The 26428-nt window shown below is 42.8% G+C and overlaps 1 protein-coding gene across 3 annotated transcripts in view; it reads right to left on the bottom strand.

The window, feature by feature from the left end:
• LOC121532593 (inactive rhomboid protein 2-like) overlaps window positions 1-25792 on the bottom strand; it is a gene marked incomplete at its 3' end in the record, with an annotated part of 31336 nt that extends 5544 nt beyond the window's left edge. For 2 of the 3 annotated variants that reach the window (XM_045219897.1, XM_045219899.1), the window contains 7 exon segments: window positions 4798-4926; window positions 5298-5510; window positions 7942-8146; window positions 8822-8970; window positions 10585-10746; window positions 22162-22328; window positions 25683-25792. In XM_045219897.1, the coding sequence (XP_045075832.1) occupies window positions 4798-4926; window positions 5298-5510; window positions 7942-8146; window positions 8822-8970; window positions 10585-10734 (846 nt within the window). 3 annotated transcript variants of the gene reach the window in all.
• Window positions 25793-26428: the final 636 nt, after the last annotated feature.

The raw sequence follows: 26428 nt of genomic DNA, 5'->3' as shown, positions 1-26428 counted from the left end.
CATATGACATTCTCCCAATCCTCTTCTGGATCATCCAAATGCACTCTAGCAAACTTCGAGACGGGCCTGGACATGTACTGGCTTAAGCAGGGGGACACACGTCTGACACTGCAGGATTTGAGTCCCTGGCGGCGTAGTGTGTTACTGATGGTAGGCTTTGTTACTTTTGGTCCCAGCTCTCTGCAGGTCATTCACTAGGTCCCCCTGTGGTTCTGGGATTTTTGCTCACCGTTCTTGTGATCATTTTGACCCCACGGGGTGAGATCTTTCGTGGAGCCCCAGATCGAGGGAGATTATCAGTGGTCTTGTGTGTCTTCCATTTCCTAATAATTGCTCCCACAGTTGATTTCTTCAAACCAAGCTGCTTACCTATTGCAGATTCAGTCTTCCCAGCCTGGTGCAGGTCTACAATTTTGTTTCTGGTGTCCTTTGACAGCTCTTTGGTCTTGGCCATAGTGGAGTTTGGAGTGTGACTGTTTGAGGTTGTGGACAGGTGTCTTTTATACTGATAACAAGTTCAAACAGGTGCCATTAATACAGGTAACGAGTGGAGGACAGAGGAGCCTCTTAAAGAAGAAGTTACAGGTCTGTGAGAGCCAGAAATCTTGCTTGTTTGTAGGTGACCAAATACTTATTTTTCACCATAATTTGCAAATAAATTCATTAAAATCCTACAATGTAATTTTCTGGAGAAAAAAAATCTCAATTTGTCTGTCAAAGTTGACGTGTACCTATGATAAAAATTACAGGCCTCTCTCATCTTTTTAAGTGGGAGAACTTGCACAATTGGTGGCTGACTAAATACTTTTTTTCCCCACTGTATATATATATATATATATATATAACTACATATGCCATCACATGTCTCACTCCAACAGTACAGTATCTGGCTTTCTTAACTTCCAAGGAAATCTCAAGACAACTTCTAGTCACCCTTCTGCACCCTCATCACTCCACTAACTGTAGCACCTACCATTCTTCCCAACCCTCATCCCACATAGCCCTCAACACCCCATACATATCTCCAGACTACATCCCTCCATCTCTCTCACTCCAACGGTACATTACTTTGGGGGCTGGACTGTGATTAATCTGGTAGCACATACAGACTGCTGGAAGAGAGAGAAGGAGACCCAAAATAGCCACCTGACATTTTGTGTTAATTATCTAAATCTGTGTGAGCTAGCACGGTAGCTAGGCTGAGACTGGCTGATTTCACCTGGAACACAGAGATATATATATAGAAGAGACAGAGAGACATATAGAAGAGACAGAGAGAGACATATAGAAGAGACAGAGAGACATATAGAAGAGACAGAGAGAGACATATAGAAGAGACAGAGAGAGAGATATAGAAGAGACAGAGAGAGAGATATAGAAGAGACAGAGAGAGACATATAGAAAAGACAGAAATATAGAAGAGACAGAGAGAGACATATAGAAGAGACAGACAGATATATAGAAGAGACAGAGAGACATATAGAAGAGACAGACATATAGAAGAGACAGAGAGAGAGACATATAGAAGAGACAGAGAGAGACATATAGAAGAGACAGACAGATATATAGAAGAGACAGAGACATATAGAAGAGACAGACAGATATATAGAAGAGACAGAGAGATATATAGAAGAGACAGAGAGAGACATATAGAAGAGACAGACAGATATATAGAAGATACAGAGAGACTTATAGAAGAGACAGAGAGAGACATATAGAAGAGAGACAGATAGAAGAGACAGAGAGAGACATATAGAAGAGACAGAGATATATATAGAAGATACAGAGAGAGACATATAGAAGAGACAGATAGAGACATATAGAAGAGACAGAGAGAGACATATAGAAGAGACAGAGAGAGGAGACAGAGAGAGACATATAGAAGAGACAGAGAGAGACATATAGAAGAGACAGAGAGAGAGATATAGAAGAGACAGAGAGATATATATAGAAGAGACAGACAGATATATAGAAGAGACAGAGAGGTATATAGAAGAGACAGAGAGATATATAGAAGAGACAGACAGATATATAGAAGAGACAGAGAGACATATAGAAGAGACAGAGAGAGACATATAGAAGAGACAGAGAGATATATAGAAGAGACAGAGAGAGACATATAGAAGAGACAGAGAGAGACATATAGAAGATACAGAGAGAGACATATAGAAGAGACAGACAGATATATAGAAGAGACAGAGAGATATATAGAAGAGACAGAGAGAGACATATAGAAGAGACAGAGAGAGACATATAGAAGATACAGAGAGACTTATAGAAGAGACAGAGAGAGACATATAGAAGAGACAGACATATAGAAGAGACAGAGACATATAGAAGAGACAGAGATATATATAGAAGATACAGAGAGAGACATATAGAAGAGACAGAGAGAGAGATATATAAGAGACAGAGAGAGACATATAGGAGACAGATATATAGAAGAGACAGAGAGAGACATATAGAAGAGACAGAGAGAGATATATAGAAGAGACAGACAGATATATAGAAGAGACAGAGAGATATATAGAAGAGACAGACAGATATATAGAAGAGACAGAGAGAGATGTATAGAAGAGACAGACAGATATATAGAAGAGACAGAGAGACATATATAGAAGAGACAGACAGAGATGTATAGAAGAGACAGAGAGACATATAGAAGAGACAGACAGAGATGTATAGAAGAGACAGAGAGACATATAGAAGAGACAGACAGATATGTAAACTCAGCAAAAAAAGAAACATCCCTTTTTCAGGACCCTGTCTTTCAAAGATAATTCGTAAAAATCCAAATCACTTCACAGATCTTCATTGTAAAGGGTTTAAACACTGTTTCCCATGCTTGTTCAATGAACCATAAACAATTAATGAACATGCACTTGTGGAACGGTCGTTAAGACACTAACAGCTTACAGACGGTAGGCAATTAAGGTCACAGTTATGAAAACTTAGGAAACTAAAGAGGCCTTTCTAAAAGAAAGATGCCCAGGGTCCCTGCTCATCTGCGTGAACGTGCCTTAGGCATGCTGCAAGGAGGCATGAGGACTGCAGATGTGGCCAGGGCAATAAATTGCAATGTCCGTACTGTGAGACGCCTAAGACAGCACTACAGGGGAGACAGGACGGACAGCTGATCGTCCTCGCAGTGGCAGACCATGTGTAACACCCTGCACAGGATCGGTACATCCGAACATCACACCTGCGGGACAGGTACAGGATGGCAACAACAACTGCCCGAGTTACACCAGGAACGCACAATCCCTCCATCAGTGCTCAGACTATCCGCAATAGGCTGAGAGAGGCTGGACTGAGGGCTTGTAGGCCTGTTGTAAGGCAGGTCCTCACCAGACATCACCGGCAACAACGTCGCCTATGGGCACAAAACACACCGTCGCAGGACCAGACAGGACTGGCAAAAAGTGCTCTTCACTGACGAGTCGCGGTTTTGTCTCACAAGGGGTGATGGTCGGATTCGCGTTTATCGTTGTAGGAATGAGCGTTACACCGAGGCCTGTACTCTGGAGCGAAATCAATTTGGAGGTGGAGAATCCGTCATGGTCTGGGGCGGAGTGTCACAGCATCATCGGGCTGAGCTTGTTGTCATTGCAGGCAATCTCAACGCTGTGCGTTACAGGGAAGACATCCTCCTCCCTCATGTGGTACCCTTCCTGCAGGCTCATCCTGACATGACCCTCCAGCATGACAATGCCACCAGCCATACTGCTCGTTCTGTGCGTGATTTCCTGCAAGCCAGGAATGTCAGTGTTCTGCCATGGCCAGCGAAGAGCCCGGATCTCAATACATTGAGCACGTCTGGGACCTGTTGGATCGGAGGGTGAGGGCTAGGGCCATTCCCCCCAGAAATGTCCAGGAACTTGCAGGTGCCTTGGTGTAAGAGTGGGGTAACATCTCACAGCAAGAACTGGCAAATCTGGTGCAGTCCATGAGGAAGAGATGCACTGCAGTACTTAATGCAGCTGGTGGCCACACCAGATACTGACTGTTCCTTTTGATTTTGGACCCTTTTGATCTTTGTTCAGGGACACATTATTCCATTTATGTTAGTCACATGTCTGTGGAACTTGTTCAGTTTATGTCTCAGTTGCTGAATCTTGTTATGTTCATACAAATATTTACACATGTTAAGTTTGCTGAAAATAAACGCAGTTGAAAGTGAGGACATTTCTTTTTTTGCTGAGTTTAGAAGAGCAGGACAGAGATCTATAGAAGAAACAGACATAGATATATAGAAGAGACAGAGAGAGACATATAGAAAAGACAGAGAGACATATAGAAGAGACAGACAGAGATATATATAGAAGAGACAAAGAGATATCTAGAAGAGACAGAGATATATATAGAAAGAGACAGAGAGACAGAGACATATAGAAGAGACAGAGAGATATATAGAAGAGACAGACAGAGACATATAGAAGAGACAGACAGATATAGAGACAGAGAGAGATATATAGAGACAGACAGAAGAGACAGAGAGACATATAGAAGAGACAGACAGAGACATATAGAAGAGACAGACAGAGACATATAGAAGAGACAGACATATAGAAGAGACAGAGAGGGGAAAAGACAGAGACATACAGAGACTGAGAATTAATACAAACAAAAACATGCAGACAGAGGCAGCGAAAGAGGAGAGAGAAAGGAGACAGACTGAGGCACACGGAGAGATAGAAAAAACTAAAAGAGACTGAGAAAGCAAGAGAAGGACAGAGACATGGAGACAGAAAAGCAAGAGAAGGACACAGAGAGAAAAGGTAGATAGAGTATCATTACCTTGCTGAAGAACACAGACTCGTGAGTGTCTGCTGAGTCCACAGTGTCCTCCTCCAGCCAGCTGGGCCGGGCGAAGCTCCGCCGGGGGAAACTACGACCTGTCTGGGAGCCCACTAGACCTGAACGACCCTGAAACAGACACACAACCAGGACGTTAGTGGGACAACAACGACTAGCATGTGAGGAGAGACAACTCAAATATGACTGTGATGTACAGTACAACATACACAGATCAACATAGTCTTTTAAGGGCAAAATCTGTATTTATGTCAGGCACGTAGATACACGTACGCAAAACCCTCAAATATTCATCTGTACAGCTGTTCCTTATAAATGCATGTCAAAAGTGCTTAACAGCAACACACATGCACACACTCAAACGTAATCTAGTTTCCACTAACAATCCCCAGTGATGATCAGGTTGGAGGCGGCACAGATGCAACCCCATCCACACACATCCATGCACACACTTCACCTAACGTTCCCCAGTGCCCACTCACCCTGAGTAGGTTGGATGCTGCTCGTATACTCATGCGGGCTACAGACTCCCTCTTGCGTCGGGGCAGGCGGGCGTAGTTCCCGGAGCGCTGGGAGGTGAAGGAGGAAAGGGAGGTGAACCCCGGGGTGACGGGTCCCGTGTGGGGGGTACGGGGAGGACGGTCCGTCTCATCCGGGTAGCGGAACGCTCGCCCCCGCGCTAGGGGGTCCACAATCTGGGGGGAAGCGAAAAAGAGGAGGACAGACATGTTCATGTTGATTAAACAGAAATAAACAATAAAATAATTAACTGTCACATCATTAGCTTCATCACAAAAAAGCTACATTGTAATGCTGAAATCCTCAAATGGTGACATTTCTGCTAGCTGGAGGAAACTAAAGCAGGAAAACATTGCATTCTACAAGAGTTGACACAGAATTACATTGACAGCTCTACATAAAAGCGTTACTGATGTCACAATGACATTCACACAGCAATAATCCATCTACTAGGAGTGTTCGAAGTTTGCATGTCTGTGTGTGTGTTTGCGTCTGTGTGTGAGAGTGTGTGTGTGTGTGTGTTTGCGTCTGTGTGTGTAGAGGTGTCAGTCAGCGTGAGTGTGTTAGAGAGAATGTAGACGCTTGTTCTGAAGTCTTACCCGACTCTTCATAGGAGATGACAGAGAGCAAAAGAGAAGGATGAACAACAAGAAAGAAAGAGAGATTTGGAGAGAGAGAGAGAGAGAGAGAGAGAGAGAGAGAGAGAGAGAGAGAGAGAGAGAGAGAGAGAGAGAGAGAAATAAGGGGGCAGAGAGTGACAGACAAAAAGAGAGAGAAAGAGAGAGAGTCGTGGAGACCAATAAGCACCCAGGAGTGAGTGGGTGTGTCAGAGTCGGTGGAGGAGAGCGGAGTGTGTGGGGGCTAACAGACACACTGGCTGAGGCTCAGATGTAGCCTACCTCCTGCCATCATGGTGCCACACTCTGCATTATTTATGCCAGGCAGAGGGTGCACTTCACTTCCCCCTGAGTGGCACTACCGCCGCCTTTCCTCCACCTGCTCTCTATGATTTCTCCATTCTGAGTAGAGGTCCAAAGTGGAGTCTAATCTGATGTCTGACACCGAGACAAATGATGGTTGTTGATGATAGCGTCTTGTTAGGTAAAGTTGATTTGATGGTGCAACAAATACAGTAGCCCCGTCTAGAAACAATCCCTATCCCTCACTCCCTGGGCACTTCATGTAGATCAAAAAAGATGCATATAGTAGTATCTTTACTTGCCTCTTATACAGTGCATTCACAAAGTATTCAGACCCGTCTACTTTTTCCACATTTTGTTACGTTACAGCCTTATTCTCAAATGGATTGAAAAAAAATGTCCTCATCAATTTACACACAATACCCCATAATGACAAAGTCAAAACAGGTTTTTTGACATTTTTGCAAATGTATTAAAAATGTAAATATGAAATATCTTATTTACATAAATATTCAGACATTTGCTTTGAGACTCAAAATTGAGCTCAGGTGCATCCTGTTTCCATTGATCATCCTTGAGTGGTTTCTTCAACTTGAGTCCACCTGTGGTAAATTCAATTGGATTGGACAAGATTTGGCAAGGCACACCCCTGTCTATATAAGGTCCCACAGTTGACAGTGCATGTCAGAGAAATAAAACAAGCCATGAGGTCGAAGGAATTGTCCATAGAGCTCCGAGACAGGATTGTGTCGAGGCACAGATCTGGGGAAGGGTACCAAAAAATGTCTGCAACATTGAAGGTCCCTAAGAACACAGTGGCCAAGATTCTTCCTAGAGCTGGCCGCCCGGCCAAACTGAGCAATCGGGGGAGAAGGGCCTTGGTCAGGGAGGTGACCAAGAACCTGATGGTCACTCTGACAAAGCTCTAGAATTCCTCTGTGGAGATGAGAGAACCTTCCAGAAGGACAACCATCTCTGCAGCTCTCTACCAATCAGGCCTTTATGATAGAGTGGCCAGATGGAAGCCATTCCTCAGTAAAAGGCACATGATAGCCCGCTTGGAGTTTGCCAAAAGGCACCTAAAGGACTCAGACCTTGAGAAACAGGTTCACCTTCCAACAGGACAACGACCCTAAGCACACAGCCAAGACAACGCAGGAGTGGTTTCGGTGGAGTGGCCCAGCCATAGCCCGGACTTGAACCCGATTGAACATCTCTGGAGAGACCTGAAACTAGCTGTGCAGCGAAGCTCCCTGTCCAACCTGACAGAGCTTGAGAGGATCTGTAGAGAAGAATGGGAGAAACTCCCCAAATACAGGTGTGCCAAACTTGTAGCGTCATACCCAAGAAGACTCGAGGCTGTAATCGCTGCCAAAGGTGCTTCAGCAAAGTACTGAGTAAAGGGTCTGAATACTTATGTAAATGTGATATTTAAGTTTATTATTTTGTATAAATTTGCAAAAATGTATAAAGAAACTGTTTTTGCTTTGTCATTATGGTGTATTGTGTGTAGATTGATGAGGGAAAAACTTTATTTAATCCATTTTAGAATAAGGCTGTAACGTAACAAAATGTGGAAAAAGTCAAGGGGTCTGAATACTTTCCGAATGCACTGTACCTACCCAGTTCTGTCAGACCTAGGGGCTAGGAGTGGTCTCCATATGTATGTGTGTGTTCGGTAGCCTACCTTGGGCATCTTGTTTGCGGCGGGTGAGTCCAGGCCCTGGTCCATGCTGACGGGGAGCTCTGGCTCTCTGTACTGGGCCTTGAGCTTGCCGTAGCGCTGGCTGCAGTGGCGCAGACTCTTCTTCTGCCATAGCTGCTGCTTGGTCTCACAGTTCTCACCCACCCCGAACCAACCTGCTGCTTGGGCTGTAGCTTGGGCTGTACCTCTGGAGGACGGGGAGGGAGAGAGAGGGTATTGGAAGAGGGAGAGAGAGAGAGAGAGGGAAGGGGAAAGAGGAGAGAAAGGAGGGAGAGAGGAAGGAAGGAAGGAAGGGGTAAACCAAAGAGAGGAGGGAGGGAGGAATACCGAAGAGAGATGGAGAGAGACAGCGAGGGTTAAAAGAGAGAGGGAGGGGGGAGGAGAGAATACAACTTGATTATGTCCAAAATTCCAAACAGTCATAAAAGGAAATCCCCCGCTGTATGTCCCCCCCCCACCACCACCACCACCCCCCAATTCTCAAAACCCATTGGATGAGAAAGCCAGAGGTCCCTCCCCTCTGACCTTCTTCTCCAATGGGGTTTGAGAAAGAGGCCAGGAGAGAGGATGTGAGGAGTATGCAATATTGATTCTCCCACTGTCTTTTCTCTTTCGTTTCTCTCTCTGCCACCATCTGTTAATCTACAGTCTCTTTCCACCACCCCAACCTCTTTTATTCTTATCATACAGTACCTTCCCTGTCTTTTCACCCTCTTCCCTCATCTTCCTCCTTTCTCACCCACTACCCCTAAAATCCTCCTATGCCCCCTATCAGATTTTCTTCTGCCCTCCATTAGTTTCTTCATCCCTTCCCTTATATCTTCCCTCTCTCTTTCCCCTCCCCCCCCCCCAGCCCACTTACTTGCGTATGCTCTGAGACAGGGAGGTCTGTCTGTAGAAGGCTGCCCTCCTGTCCCCAGCAGAGTGACCTCCCCCCCCATCAGTACCACTGTCAGACAGAGGACTGGCCTGCTGCAGGCTCTCACTCTTCTTCAGGGATGAACGCAGGGGCTGGACAGGGGAGAGAGCAGAGGGACTACTGAGCATAATCCTAGCTCAGAGAGTCAGTATACTGTAGGCCATGAAAATAAAGGGCACTCGAAATGGATTGGCTGAATTTAAATGGAATTCACGCCATCACTGGTATACTACTGGGCTAAATCTTCACTTGGGGTGTGTGAATAATTTGAAGATCGTGTAAATCATGCATTGCTGTCAATGGAACATTTGGAAGGGGATGCGTGTTAAGAGCATTATTTATTTTGTATGATTCAGCCCACAGCGTTCCATTGACTTTAGTGAGGGATAACAGCTATCTGCTTTAGCTCAGATCAATCAACTTATTCCAAAACAGAAGTGTAAGAAAGGCAAAGTAAGGAGTTTTATTTTTCTGAGACTGCAGCAAAATGCATAAATCATTTTTCACTTTGTTAGAAAACAAAGAACTGATACTAAGGAACCACCAAATCATCCTAAAGCTTAGTATTTTTCCATTAGACTAACATCTTATACTTCAAAAGTGGAGACTTGGGCATTTGTTTTTGTAATGTTCTTTCATTTTGTATGGCACGTTCTTTCAAAACCCCATTTCCGTCTTTAACAGCGACTTGGCTAACGACTTGTCGAGTCACTGTGACGTTAATTGAGTATTGTGAGAGCCATATGTGCTGCCTGTGTGTGAACCAGCAGGGGGTGTGCTTAGCTAGCCAGCCAGCCACCAGAGGCTCTTTGTTGGGGAAACCCCTGTGTACTGACAGTGCTCACACACATACACACACGTAGACGCACACACACACAAATTAATGAGCACACGCACACGCACACACTTGTGTTCTCACACATGCACTCTCCCTCACACACACACACACACACACACACACCCACCCACACACTCTCTGCAGGCATACCCCTAACACTGATGACTTTTGACAAGTAATGGTGCAGGGAGTGCTTAATGCTTGATGGAGCAGATCATTTGGGGCAAAATAACCACTTAATCTGAAGGAGTCCCCCAGGGTGTGCCAGACAGTTAAGACAAGAGAAGTGAGTTAAACAGGACAATGGATACATGGACCCAAAAACTGGCTAATGTGACTACATTAGATTAGATTTTAAAATTACTGATTACGAGTCTTATAGGGAAAACATTTCTGGATTTTGGGGGCAATTTTGTCCAAATCAGAAAAAACAACCTGCCCCTATTTATAAAACCCAAAATGTAAAGACAGGAATGTTAACAGGGCCTATCTCAGCTTTGTTATAGAGTAGCTAGTCGTGACTGACCGTGCAACACTAGCATGAGTGGACTGGGGGGGGGGACCCTGGTTGGGATATGGATGGCCCAGTGCCCATAGACACCAGCAGATGTCCCAAATGCCATACTTCCCCCCAATGAAATGACATACCTATATGAAGGAAAGGGAGACAGCATGCTCCTCTATAGTAAAAAGGGTTTCAGTTGGGGGCTGAAACTCTGACTATACTACCAACTGTAGAAGTTTGCATGCCAATTCTTCCCTTTCCTATTGAAATGGCCCTTCATCAGAGCCTCAACTGCCATTTTCCAAGTAGACACCATGTTGGCATAACAGGGGTCAAAATGGAAAGAGCAGGTCAAAGGGGTACCTGCTTGACCGTTTCAGTTCTCTCTTCAACCCTCTCTTCTTCCTCTGGGGCAGGGATGGCTATGACCAGACTGGGCGGCTTCTTGCTCTTCAACCGGCTGTCTGATTGGCTGCTGTTAGGAGAAGGCTCCTCCCCTTCCTGTGACTGCATCCTATCTGAGTTCTGAGGGCAAACGAGAGTAAAATTGATTAATGGCATGTTGAGAAATAATCTTCTTCAAAGACAAAAACTTGCATTTCTTATTTCGTTCTTCAAAAATAGATGTAAAACCAGCTGTGATCCCTTCTTTCCATTCCTTACAACTCTCAGATCCCCTCTATTTCTCAGTAGCATACAACTTCCACTTTCATTCACAACTTACGCAAATGTGGTTCCATTTACAAAGAAAAGCCAAACAACACTGACAGGGACTTTGAACCATTCAGGAACTAATTGAAGTAGCTACTTTAACACAAACATATTAGCCAAATGACAAATTACTAGAGGAACTCCTATCTGCAACAAGGAAGGACACATCGCCCTGCTGAAATAACCTTTTGCATGTGTATAGGGAAGGGAAACCACTGGATTTGAATACCACCCTTTTTGCTGAAGCTTCGTTTTCCATGTAAAAGCCTATCAGCTAAACCATACCAAACACAAAGCAGCCCGCCACAGCATACCCGACTGCAGCGCATTCTGACCCCAGCGGTCCCAACACCATAAAATCCAATGCCTGGACATCTCCATCTAACTTTCCTCAGAACTCTACATATATAGGCTAAACAATATATACTGTATGTGCACATTGGGCATGCTACTGTGTCTTAAATACACACGCTATATGTAGACTGGGTCAGTGGATCAAGCTGGAAAGTAACCCTATATGATAACTCCGTCACAACACAGGCATAACACTCGTCTCATTCCCCAGGGTAGTGTTCATTAGACACCAAATAAAAGAAAATGGACTGAAACAGGGAGGGATTACCAGGTTTTGGCCAATAAACGCTCATTCTTGTTTTCTGTTGCAAAGCGTTTTCAAACATTTTCCTTTGCATGCCCTAATGAACAAGACCCAGCAATGTGAGAGGATGGGAGCCTGGCACACTAGCCTCACTCTTGGGTAACAGTCGCTGACCGGCACTACGTAAACAATATCCATATCACTGGGGCCCAGTAGGTGCCTTTTCCGCCACATACAGTACATAACAATATCTATTGAAGGAAAACATTGACTGCCTTTCCAATCAAACATGTATTTGAAAAACAGCAGGTGTTTTTTCCATGTTCATTTGATGCGATCCTGGTCAAGACCCCAAAGATCTGTTACATTAGCAACCCTGTGTATTAGCAACACTTCTATGCAATTTAGTAACAGCACACAAACACTTGTCCGTCTACTAGTACCATCATTCTTATTTGACATGCAATTAGTTAAGGGTTCTTGTGGGCCGCTACACTGAATGAGTTAACAATAGGTTTTCTGTAGGGACTGTGACCTCATCTCTAGGACGCCAGCCAGTCATTGATAGAAGCATCATGGTATGAGCTTGAATGAATGCATGGTGTCAGGTTAAGTTGACACTGAGGTGACTGAGACAATAGCTTGTTACTTGGCAGTGCTAGTGGGGGTGTAGGCTCCAACATGTCATTCATAGAAAGTTGCACCCGCTGGGACACATTTTTAGAGAGATCACTAGCATTCAAATTCTCTCTCTATCTATCTATACATACACACACCCCTACAGTGAGGGAAAAAAGTATTTGATCCTCTGCTGATTTTGTACGTTTGCCCACTGACAAAGAAATGATCAGTCTATAATTTTAATGGTAGGTTTATTTGAACAGTGAGAGACAGAATAACAACAAAAAAATCCAGAAAAACGCATGTCAAAAATGTTATAAATTGATTTGCATTTTAATGAGGGAAATAAGTATTTGAACCCCTCTCAAATCAGAAAGATTTCTGGCTCCCAGGTGTCTTTTATACAGGTAACGAGCTGAGATTAGGAGCACACTCTTAAAGGGAGTGCTCCTAATCTCAGTTTGTTACCTGTATAAAAAGACACCTGTCCACAGAAGCAATCAATTAATCAGATTCCAAACTCTCCACCATGGCCAAGACCAAAGAGCTCTCCAAGGATGTCAGGGACAAGATTGTAGACCTACACAAGGCTGGAATGGGCTACAAGACCATTGCCAAGCAGCTTGGTGAGAAGGTGACAACAGTTGGTGCGATTATTCGCAAATGGAAGAAACACAAAATAACTGTCAATCTCCCTCGGCCTGGGGCTCCATGCAAGATCTCACCTCGTGGAGTTGCAATGATCATGAGAACGGTGAGGAATCAGCCCAGAACTACACGGGAGGATCTTGTCAATGATCTCAAGGCAGCTGGGACCATAGTCACCAAGAAAATAATTGGTAACATACTACGCCGTGAAGGACTGAAATCCTGCAGCGCCCGCAAGGTCCCCCTGCTCAAGAAAGCACATATACAGGCCCGTCTGAAGTTTGCCAATGAACATCTGAATGATTCAGAGGAGAACTGGGTGAAAGTGTTGTGGTCAGATGAGACCAAAATGGAGCTCTTTGGCATCAACTCAACTCACCGTGTTTGGAGGAGGAGGAATGCTGCCTATGACCCCAAGAACACCATCCCCACCATCAAACATGGAGGTGGAAACATTATGCGTTGGGGGTGTTTTTCTGCTAAGGGGACAGGACAACTTCACCGCATCAAAGGGACGATGGACAGGGCCATGTACCGTCAAATCTTGGGTGAGAACCTCCTTCCCTCAGCCAGGGCATTGAAAATGGGTTGTGGATGGGTATTCCAGCATGACAATGACCCAAAACACACGGCCAAAGCAACAAAGGAGTGGCTCAAGAAGAAGCACATTAAGGTCCTGGAGTGGCCTTGCCAGTCTCCAGACCTTAATCCCATAGAAAATCTGTGGAGGGAGCTGAAGGTTCGAGTTGCCAAACGTCAGCCTCGAAACCTTAATGTCTTGGAGAAGATCTGCAAAGAGGAGTGGAACAAAATCCCTCCTGAGATGTGTGCAAACCTGGTGACCAACTACAAGAAACGTCTGACCTCTGTGATTGCCAACAAGGGTTTTGCCACCAAGTACTAAGTCATGTTTTGCAGAGGGGTCAAATACTTATTTCCCTCATTAAAATGCAAATCAATTTACCGTATAACATTTTTGACATGCGTTTTTCTGGATTTTTTTTTGTTATTCTGTCTCTCACTGTTCAAATAAACCTACCATTAAAATTATAGACTGATCATGTCTTTGTCAGTGGGCAAACGTACAAAATCAGCAGGGGATCAAATACTTTTTTTCCCCCTCACTGTATGTATTTATTTGGTTAGTGAAGCTAAAAAAAAATATTTGGCTCTATACTCCAGCATTTTGGATTTGAGATCAAATGTTTTAAATGAGGCGACAGTACAGAATGTAAGCTTTTATTTGAGGGTATTTTCATACATATCTTTTTTACCGTTTAGAAATGAAAGCACTTCATGCATCTAGATCTGTTATTAGGACAAATTCACTTAGTGTATTAAAGTAAAGTAGTCAAAATGTTAGTATTTGGTCCCATATTCCTAGCACGCAATGATTACATCAAGCTTGTGACTACAAACATGTTGGATGCATTTGCTGTTTGTTTTGGTTGTGTTTCAGATTATGTTTCCCCAATAGAAATGAATGGTAAATAATGTATTGTGTCATTTTTGGAGTCACTTTTATTGTAAATAAGAATACAATATTTTCTAAGCACTTCTCCATTAATGTGGATGCTACAATGATTACGGATAATCATGAATGAATCGTGAATAATGATGAGTGAGAAAGTTACAGAGGCATAAATATCATACCCCCACCCCCCCAAAATGCTAACCTCCCCCGTTATTGGTCATGGTGAGAGGTTAGCATGTCTTGGGGGTATGATCTTTGTGCCTGTAACTTTCTCTCACATCATTATTCATTCATGATTATATTACACTGTTTGGCCTTAGGCAGCCTGAAAAACACTTAGACGGCCTGCCCAAGCATTTTCTATGCAGAAAAATCCATGTAAAAAGACCCTCCAGCAAAGCAACCGTCTTAAATTTAGTCCTGCCATGATTAATGGACTGACTGACTGCAGAGCCATGTGCACAGGAAGACCATCATGAAGTGTTTACATCCAGTAATACCATACAGCAACTATCTCTGAAAGCCATCTTGGGTCCCTCATCTTTAATGAGATGTTACTTAAGGACCACAACAGAACTAAGTAATCAACTTTTGTGTTTACCCTCGATGATTCTTAATCAAGTGCATAATTTTGTATGTGTACCTTTAAATGATCAAATAAACTAAACTTAACTAAAATGACATTCAATATCAGTACATAAGCCTACCTTTCTTGTATGCTCAAGGCCACAACCATCATCATGAGCATGCCTTCCTGTCCCAGGCTTCAAGTCTCCATTAGAAATCATCATCGGCCTCTGGACCCACTCAGAGCTCAATTAGTCCTCACTCTTCAAGCTTTTTGCATTGTGTCATTGTATATTTCCATAGGCAAGTAAAGGCAAGACTGCAATATTCCTATAGCGGTATTCTCCCTGGCCATACATGTCCATTATGTAGTCTAGTCAAGGTCTTGAAGCCTTTGAGTTGCTATACATCAATAGAAAGGGCCTTGGTGTCAGCGTCAGGAACGGCAGCGGCAGGGAAATTTGACACCAGTCAAGTCAATGGCAATCAAGTCTGTGGCTGTGGGAGCAGAATAGTACGGAGACTGGTTGGGGGGTGGGATAACTATTATGTGTTCCTATGGGACCGGATCAGGCCCACACCCTCTCACATAATGAAATATCCAAGGCTTTCACTAATGGAGGGGTTTTAACAGTGTGGTTCCGGGCTTCAGTGGCAGACAGTTACTAACCGCACAGTCTGTCAATGTGGAGAATGCTTTTATAGTTTCCATCGGGAGACAGTCAGGGAGTGAGTCAGGGTGTTGTTGTTTTAATAGAGTGGAGAGCGAGAGCGGAGAGCGAGATCGGTCTCATTGTTGACATTGTTTCACTCCACAGCCAAAATAAATATAAGGAGATTACCGAGCAACATAGAGGTGATTTTCAGGCAATACTGGAACATTTAGCATCATCATCTTCAGTCCACTGGGGAAACAACAGCTCTAGGACTATGAGGGATTTCCTCTCAGGGGGGAACTTTTGTGTTGTTGCACATTCAGATTTACCCAATCGTTAGAGAGTGAGTGAAAAACATAATAGTAGCTACTAGCTGGTGGCATAAGGGTATGTTTTCTTGATCATTATTGAACATTTGTAATAATTAATAACTGTAGGTGGGAGTCCAGAGGGAGTCTCACTCACAGAGTAGTCTGGGAATATTAAATGTGAAAACACAGCCCATGGCTTCCACAGTAACTCCCAGCACACTGAGCACTGTACTGTAACTCCCGATGGTCTATGGCACTGCATCACAGTGCTAGCTGTGCCACTAAAGATCCTGGTTCGAATGGCCCAGCGTCGTCCAGGGTAGGGGAGGGAATGGCCGGCAGGGATGTAGCTCAGTTGGTGGAGCATGGCGTTTGCAACGCCAGGGTTGTGGGTTCGATTCCCACGGGGGGCCAGTATGAAAAATAAAAAAAATAATGTATGCACTCACTAACTGTAAGTCGCTCTGGATAAGAGCGTCTGCTAAATGACTAAAATGTAAAAATGTACTGTAGATTGTTAGTTCACAGTCTCTCACTCCCTCTCTGCCACTCAAATATCCTGAGTGAGTGTGAACTTGGGCTGTTACGGTGACCGTATTACCGCCACACCAGCGGTCACCAGTCATGAAGGCAGTCAAATTCCAAGTGACCATTTAGTCACGGTAATTAGGCTTCTGATGGTCATTAGTAGCCTGCCAAACTTGTTAACTGCCTGGTACTCAGCACTCTATTGTCCCTCTAATCACTCTACCATCAATGCAAATGTAATCGAAAATCGAATCAAACACTTCATGAGAGCCCATGTTGCGCAACATTTCTATAGGCTATGCAATTGTGTGAGAAAACAGAGTGATGGCCTCTATTAAAAAGAGGAGGATCCCATCAGCTTTCTATAGGCTAGGCCTAGTATATTTATTTCTCAACTTTCCTAATATTAAGCACATTGCTTCTCTTTACAACAGGAGTTTAGCCTATCTGGCTGGCATGAAAATGAACCACGGGAAAAGCGTCCTCCATTCGCTATTTAAGTGCATAGATGACATGTATTTTTTCCCCCTGCTTCGAGACAGGTGCATGAAATGGTCCATTTTAAATCAAAACAAATTTCACACATATATTATTTAGTACACTATGGGTCAAAAGTTTTAGAACACCTACTCATTCAAAGGTTTTCTATATTTTTACTATTTTCTACATTGTAGAATAATAGTGAAGACATCAAAACTATGAAATAACACATATGGAATCATGTAGTAACCAAAAAAAGTGTTAAACAAATCAAAATATACTTTATATTTGAGATTCTTCAAATAGCCACCCTTTGCCTTGATGACAGTTTTGTACACTCTTGGCATTCTCTCAACCAGCTTCACCTGGAATGCTTTTCCAACACTCTTGAAGGAGTTCCCACATATGCTGAGCACTTGTTGGCTGCTTTTCCTTCACTCTGCCGTCCGACTCATCCCAAACAATCTCAATTTGGTTGAGGTCGGGGAATTGTGGAGGCCAGGTCATCTGATGCAGCACTCCATCACTCTCCTTCTTGGTAAAATAGCCCTTACACAGCCTGGAGGTGTGTTGGGTCATTGTGCTGTTGAAAAACAAAATGATAGTCCCACTAAGCCCAAACCAGATGGGATGGCGTATCACTGCAGAATGCTGTGGTAGCTTTGCTGGTTAAGTGTGCCTTGAATTCTAAATAAATCACAGACAGTGTCACCAGCAAAGCACCCCCACACCATAACACCTCCTCCTCCATGCTTTACGGTGGGAAATACACATGCAGAGATCATCCATTCACCCATACCGAGTCTCACAAAGACACAGAGGTTGGAACCAAATATCTCCAATTTGGACTCCAGACCAAAGGACAAGCAGGTCTCTTCTTATTATTGGTGTCCTTTAGTCGTGGTTTCTTTGCAGCAATTCGACCATGAAGGCCTGATTCACAGTCTCCTCTGAACAGTTGATGTTGAGATGTGTCTGTTACTTGAACTCTGTGAAGCATTTATTTGGCTGCAATTTCTGATGCTGGTAACTCTAATGAACTTATCCTCTGCAGCAGAGGTAACTCTGGGTCTTCCATTCCTGTGGCGGTCCTCATGAGAGCCAGTTTCATCATAGCGCTTGATGGTTTTTGCGACTGCACTTCAAGAAACGTTCAAAGTTCTTGAAATGTTCCGTATTGACTGACCTTCATGTCTTAAAGTAATGATGGACTGTCATTTCCCTTTGCTTATTTGAGCCGTTCTTGACATAATATGGATTTGGTATTTTACCAAATAGGGCTAGCTTCTGTATACCACCCCTTCCTTGTCACAACACAACTGATTGGCTCAAACGCATTAAGAAGGAAAGAAATTCAAAAAAATTACTTTTAAGAAGGCATACCTGTTAATTGAAATGCATTCCAGGTGGTTGAGAGAATGCCAAGAGTGTGCAAAGCTGTCATCAAGGCAAAGGGTGGCTATTTGAAGAATCTCAAACATAAAATATATTTTGATTTGTTTAACACTTGTTTGGTTACTACATGATTCCATATGTGTTATTTCATAATCTCGATGTCTTCACTATTACTCTACAAATGTAGAAAATAGTTTTAAAAAAGTAAAGACAAGATTAAATCAAGAATAGTCTGATGGGTGACAATATTAGGCTATCACTTGTGAATTATATATTATCACTTGTGAATGATGTCCAGCATAAGGCAAGAAACAATGCCTTTTTTGTGTGACTTTTTCTAAATCATAGTCGCACACCTCATGTAGCCTAGCCCATGGGCCTATATGTTTTGATAAGGTTTGTATCACAACTAAAGTAGCCAATTAACTTCTTAAAATTAAGCACATTAATCCGCTTTACAAGGGGTGTAGTCCCTAACAGGCATACATAAGCATAGTGTGAGTTTCATGTTTGGGGAAGATAATTTAACATAAAAATTCACCTTTATAATGAAAGCACTACATCGCATTCGCAATCGCATTTGTGGTCACTTTTGATAATGGTGTTTTCCGCTAATGGAACATTTGCGCTTATAGCCTACTGCCGTGTGCGCATTGCTGCGCTTATAATGTGAAGAAATAGCCTAATAGTTCATCAACATTTTAAGCTAAACGTTCTGATCTGTTGCATAAGCCTCATTGCGTAAACAATTTTTGGGATGCTAGTGGTTGTATTAATTTTGGATCTATCGCATCCCACAACTGTCCCAGACTATGTTTGGAATATTTATTTCTCGCACAGAATAGGTCAACATTTGTACTATGGGGGATAGTAGATTGACATAGGCTAGTGCTTTTGCTGTTCATTAGGCCTACTCATCTTGTTTGCTGACGAAAAGTAAATGTGGACATTTCTTCCCATCTTCAATATGCACCTTTGAATTGGATAAGTTGCGGTTGCGTCTCCAATGGGTGTCTTCACTTGTAGCCTGTGAGAAAGTCCCAATCACGTGATGGAGAGCCATGTGAGTGAGAGGTGCTTCAGAGCACATAGCGTTCAGGGAGAAGGGAATTATTATGGGATGCCACTGGGAAATTCGAGGCATTATCAAGTGCTTGTCAAATTGTGAATGAGAGACTGATGAACTGTGTACAGCCTGTGCAAAAAACAAAGCATGCCTTTCAAGCGTCATGCTCAACTTTTTTCAAATCATCATTAAAGTCGCATCATGCAGCCTTACAATGTATAAAAAATCTAAACATATAGCCCAACATTTGTAGAACAACTAAAGTTACATTAATAACTAAATTAAGCATACAGGAGTACCCATTTCTTTGTTAACCGCTCAACACAGAATAGCCACATGTGCGCACTCCCTCAAATATCCTTTCTATTTTATTCAGCTTTGTTCAATTATATTCCTTATACTATAAAATAACGCCACGGAATTCTAAGCAAACCTTGTCTGCTAAATGAACTAGCGTAGCCCACAGCCATATGGCATAGCCAGATCAGGACAGCTCAAGAGTATGCTATTATGTTCTTCTGAAACAGACTACACTTTCTTCATATCATGTTTCTTTAGACCTGTCTAAAATAAATAATGGATTTATTGTGAAGGTGTAGGCTATATTACATGGACTCACTAGACTAAAATGTAGATGTTCCAAAGGACTGCATCAGTGGCTTGTAGGCAATGTGTGGAAGCCAGGAGATGCTAAATGTGTTTATGTTAATTAACGTGAGACCGGCATATATTTGCTTGACAATCACCGGCAGACAAAATTTCATAACCGCCACAGCCGTAGTGGGAACCAAAATACAGTGTCACAGTCGTCTTGAAAGAGAAAACACAGCTGATGATATACACTGAGTGTACAAAACATTAAGAACACCTTCCTAACATTTATTTGCACCCCCTTTTGCCCTCAGAACAGCCTCAATTCTTCGGGCATGGACTGTCAAAAGCGTTCCACATGGATGCTGGCCCATGTTGACTTCAATGCTTCCCACAGTTGGGTGGTGGACAATTCTTGATACACACCGGAAACTGTTGAGCGTGAAAAACCCAGCAGCGTTGCATTTCTTGACACACATAGGTGCGCCTGGCTACATTCACCATACATTCACCATATTCACCGTACACATACACAATCCATGTCTCAATTGTCTCAAGGCTTAAAAATAATCGTTTAACCTGTCTCCTCCCCTTCATCTACACTGATTGAAGTGACATCAATAATGGATCATAGCTTTCACCTGGTCAGTCTATGTCATGGAAAGAGCAGGTATTCTTAATGTTTTGTACACTCTAATTCCAAGTCCCAGCCCAGTCACACATCCCAGTAGTGAGTCACAAACGTGTAGTGACATACCCAGGGTGACAACCATTGTGCTCCTATCACGACTACTGTATCACTAGCTTCCACACTCCCAGTCTCTCTCTCCACCCCCTCTCTCTGTGTACTTCAAGCCACTCAAGAAATCTAAGCCATCTGTCCACTTCTTACATTGGGGCCAGTGTTGAGAGTGGGGCTCTTGAAAACATTTTGCAATGGAAAACTAAAATGATGGTTTCTTATGGGACAAGCACCAGGTAGTCCTTCCCTGTTTCAGTCTGGTTTATTTTGTTTGGTGCCTAATGAACATGACCCTGGCCTTAAGTCATTAGCAGATTAGCGTCAATCAGTGGAGGCTGCGGAGGGGAGACCGGCTCATAATAACGTCTGGAACGGTGCAAATGGAATGGCATCAAACACATAGAAACCATGTGTTTGATGTATTTGATACCATTCCACACATTCAGCTCCAGCTATTACCACGAGCCCGTCCTCCCCAATTAAGGTGCCACCAACCTCCTGTGGCGTCAATGCTTCATTTCCATCCTTGGTGTTTGGTGCCACCGTGTGTTCCTGTACGAGTGTGTGTGTGTGTGTGTCCTCCTGCGAAAAAATGAGTGTCTGTCACCAAGCCCCTATAGTCCACAGAGTGCTGCTGCTGCGTGTTATCGTGACGCCAAGCACCCCTTTACCCCTACCTACATGTACAAATTACCCCGACTAACCTGTACCCCCGCACATTGACTCGGTACCGGTACCCCTTGTATATAGCCTCGTTATTGTTATTTTATTGTGTTACTTTGTTGTTGTTTTTTTGTACTTTTTAAAAATGGTGTAAATATTTTATGAAATCTATTTTCTTAAAACTGCATTGTTGGTTAAGGGCTCGTAAGTAAGCATTTCACGGTAAGGTCTACACCTGTGAGCTGCCACCTCACACCGTAGCCCTGGTCACAGGCAGACAGGAATGTGCTCTTTCAGAAATGTTTAGGTTTGGTTGCCACCGGTGATAGCTAGTTACAGTTAGAAGTGGTAATGGCCTAGAACCCAGTTCCCAAACATAGATAAAGGCAAGGGCAGTTGGTGTCATGTTTCACTTTCTGTCATAGGCTTCAATGTTGAACAGTTCGGCCCAAGTACAGTACATCCTGGGTGAGTTTAGCTACATGGCTACATGCTTAAGCGCGTCAGGTGCCATTTAACCTTCCTTTGTGTTCTACGCTAAGACTCTCTAAGACTAGATACCTATGCAGAAGTTTCACTTTTTGCTATGAAATACATGACAACATCCACTGAAGAATATACTGTAGCTTCAATGGCATCTTGTGCAGAGCTGTACAGTACAGATGCTCAGCATTCTCAGCTGTACAATATACATCCATTGTTCTCCATCACTGCTTCAATATGAACACTAACTCCTCACACATAACATACACATTTCAAAAGAGTAGGAAACACAGCTGTTTCAAACAAATAACAGAAATGAAGCCAGTTAAATACTGTACCAGCACATATTTTCTCACTTGACATAATTCTCACACATTTGGAGCTGTGGAACAGCGTTCACACTTACTGCTCGACTCGCCACCAGAAATGGGTGTTGCCTGACGATCGGTCTCTGTTACCTCCGACCACTCGCAGCAGGACGAAAGAGGAAGAGTCCTTCAGATGATTGCCTCATCACCACATCCTGTGACCAGCAACATCCTCCATCTTCTCTACCACCCTGATTAGTTCAACCTGAAAGAGCATTTGAACCACAAGTCAGAACATAGTAGATAAATACCCACCAAGAACTTTGAGAGACTTGCGAGAGACTCGAGATCATGACAAATGTCAGACTTCAATATATCTCAAAAGGACTTGTGTGAATTGTGCAATATGTCAATAGCATTGATGGTGTAACTGGCAATTGCATGTGCATGGATGAACGAGCAAGAACAGTAATCTCTTCATACCAGGAGGAGAATTAATCGAATGGTGTAGGAAAGTGACTTCAGAATGCATCAATACATCAGTGTAGCTACTGAAAACACCCCCTCACTCGTCAACCTAACCACAATGTGTGTGGTAATTACATTGCTCAAAGGGCTAGTTCTTTTCTTGTGACCAAACAGTTTAAGAAGTTGAATAACTTTTGTTGAAAAATACAGTAGTAGGCTAGGTCATCTGATCTCAAATCTATGAGACCCTCTGTCATTTTGAGCAATTGAAAGCTTCTCAGAGAAACTAGAGAATTATTGTGAAAGATTCATCACAGTATTCTTGGATAGTGTTCTACTGTAGCTGAAAACCGAATCTGCACTTCCCAGAGCATGCATGCAGGACCAAACTTGCAATGGCGGGAAGCTTACTACAAATACCACAGCTCAAAACACCCCTACCGAGACCCCTAGCTGCCTTCAAGGGCCGTGAATATTTTGCATACACAGAGACACTGAGCTCAACAGGGTTACCTTTCAAACTGGATCCAACATGGACAGTGCTGATATTTCCCAGTTGCACAGCATGTCATGTTTTTTGGCTTGTCGTGGGTGCAACTGCATTAGAGCGCAGTACAGCACAAGGAGGAAGCCAGCCATCTAGACAGCCAGCCTCCAGACTGTGGAATGCGTCACTGGCTCACTCTCAACAGATGAGAGCGATCTGAAGAAGACACAGCGGGATACTACGAGTCTGTGACACACATTCCGCCAATATTCGCAGACATTTCAGTCAGATCCCTTCCTGGATCAGCGTGCATGAATTAGAAAATGGATTAAGCTTTGAACTTCCGATGCTCTGATGTTTATGAGAATCACATTTAATGTCAAAGTCCCACTACCTCAGCAGCCTTGCTTCCCTTCAGGTTGAGGTTTAGGCCCTTTTCCTGTGTCGTGTCGAAGCAAAGATTGATGCGTCAGACAGTATGGAAGTTGAATTGGCATGACCATGACGTAGCAGGAAAAAATCCCAATGAGCCCACAGATACTACTGGGATGAGGCGTGTCGCTAGGAGAGAGTCAAGGCTCTGCTTTCTGGCAGGCATGTTGTGGCACAACAGCTGAGAACTGGAGCAGAAACCTAGGAGGGGCCGGGGGGGGGTTGCAAGCATGACTCCATAGAATCCAAGAGGGAGGAAAGACAGAATGAACGACTGCAGGCCTGAATAGTCATTATCCAGGTTTCCACCCAACCATTTAATGCAGATGAATTACCTGATGCATGAAAAAAAAGTCACGACTGGACTGATGGAAACAGGAACATTTTTTTATTTTTTACTGAAATATCACATTTACATAAGTATTCAGACCCTTTACTCAGTACTTTGTTGAAGTACCTTTGGCAACGATTACAGCCTCGAGTCTTGTTGTGTATGACGCTACAAGCTTGGCACACCTGTATTTGGGGAGTTTTTCCCATTCTTCTCTGCAGATCCTTTCAAGCTCTGTCAGGTTGGATGGGGAGCGTCGCTCCACAACACCGGCGGCAGGTAGACTGGCTGGGGGGACCATTGGGCCGATAACCGAAAGGTTGCTGGATTGAATCCCCGAGCTGACAAGGTAAACATCTGTCGTTCTGCCCCTGAGCAAGGCAGTTAACCCACTGTTCCCCGGGGGCCGATGATGTGAATGTCAATTAAGGCAGCCCCCTGCACCACTCTGATTCAGAGGGGTTGGGTTAAATGCGTAAGACACATTTCAGGTGAATGCATTCAGTTGTACAACTGACTAGGCATCTTCCTTTCCTTTTCTAAATTTTTGCTAATCTGGAAAACCAACCTTGTTTCTGATTCCCAGTGCAGTCAACCATGGCCATTTGACTTTTTCTGTTTTCCTACTAGCATTTACATAGGTTACATTTCACTCCACTACACCTTGTTAGCTTGACAGCAGGTGCACTTGTGGTGTAACAGAATTAACAGTTAAAGACTACTGATGCAGGTGTTGTGGATCAGTGGTTGCTTATCAACATTCTATTCTTTGTTCCCTCTGAAATGCACTACAGTATGCATAGTTCAAAAGGAAGAGATCTGTAAAACTCCATTGTTTAAAACATGGATGAATAAAAGAGCACTAATGATACAGACATTTCAAAGATAGCCTGCCCTACTGAGGAATGGATTGTATATTGTAGGCCTATCTTCAACTACTTATCTGCAGATTTCTACCAGTTTCTCAGCACTGCAACAATGGTTGCATAATTTTATAGACTGCATTAAAACGATATTTGAGCATTTTCATAAAGATATAATATTCATATCACATATTACTTTCTCACTATTTAACCCTATAAGAAACGTTAACTCATGTACATTAATCTTCCAGTTCAGTCAGTGACTGTGGCAAACATCTATCAAAAGGCATGTAATTCATTGCACCGTAAACTAATATCATAACTTTGGCAACAAGATAAGAAAAATATGTAGCAACTATTTAACAATGTTGAACTACATAACGTTACTTAGTTACAGTGAGGCTGCATAATTAAGCAAGTCGTTGCCAAGTCCAGTAGTAGCCTACATTACTAGGCTACATGTACATGAACTAAAGCTTAGTGACATTTCATGTATCCATAACAAAAACATTTTTTAAACAGGTCAACAAAATTATACAAAAAAATTGTTTCCTTACCGAATTTCAATAAAAACGATACTGTATCCTGTCGTGTCAACAAACCAAACCCTCCCACATTTTCTGGAAAAGTGGGAAACCAACCGGAGTTGTAACGTGAGGACAGTTAGCGGGCGTTTGACGGAAGTTGAACGAAGGTTGTGTGAAAATGGAATTGACACATTTTCCTTCAGTGAATTATTTTTCCCGGGCAGCGCAACAATGGAATATGAATAGTATGTTTTCACCTTTTAACTGCGCGCGTGCCATGATATCGTTTGCGGTCCTTTGATGATTCCAATTCCAATGTTGAAATAGTTAAATTACTTTATAATTCATTGACTATAATTCATGTGACTTCCTCACGCCTACAATTTTCCTATTGTTTCGCTGTCTGAAACTCCATTAAGAGGACTGGTAAAAACCACACATTGTGCTCACTCGATCATAAACACATTTTGAAAAAACTATTAAATATTGGAAAAGAAAATAGGCTACTCACCTTTAAGGAAAAATATGTTACTTTCATCAATGTAACTCAAAACAAGATACAATTTTTGTTCCTAACATTCATACAATGTAGCACCAACGTGTTACTCTCCTTCTCTCTCCAAATATCCTGATTGCGAAGGTGGGCGGAGTTAATACTAGACAGGCCTAACCTATCTGATAAATGACAGACACACATAGAAGTCAAGAATGGTTTAGTAATAATATTAATATAGTCCAGTTATGTCCGCCGTTGGTGGGCTTGTAATAGTTTTATATCTTTTGGTTATGTTTGTATGCTTGTGTTTGTGAAAGGGCATAAATATAACTTGATAATAATGCTCTTTGAGTCCCGAAGCTTGACACCCCTAAATGACGCAATAAGGGAGACATGAGACTTTCCCAGCAAAAACAATCCCTCCCCAAAATGCTAAAGCAAACTAACATGAAAGTAACCTGTCTTGCTATAGTTATATATGGAAAGGAGAAGTGAGAGCACTTAATTTGACATTTCCACCCACGCATGAGTTAAAACTATTCCAGAAGAAGAAGGTTTTAAATAGAATGCATTGATTTATTGTAAAAGTACAGATTAATTTTCTGAATCAGATTCATTGCAGTGTTATAATCTAATGTGCTAATATAATCACTCTTCATAATCTTATGAATGATTACACTCAATCATTTATCCTCCATCCATTTGTATAATTGGTTCTCCTAAATCTATATGCCATTGAAATAAAATGTAAAAATGTAATG

The sequence above is a fragment of the Coregonus clupeaformis genome, unplaced genomic scaffold (genome assembly GCF_020615455.1).
Source record: "Coregonus clupeaformis isolate EN_2021a unplaced genomic scaffold, ASM2061545v1 scaf2876, whole genome shotgun sequence".
Taxonomy (NCBI): domain Eukaryota; kingdom Metazoa; phylum Chordata; class Actinopteri; order Salmoniformes; family Salmonidae; genus Coregonus; species Coregonus clupeaformis.
This window is presented reverse-complemented; position numbering and strand designations above follow the sequence as displayed.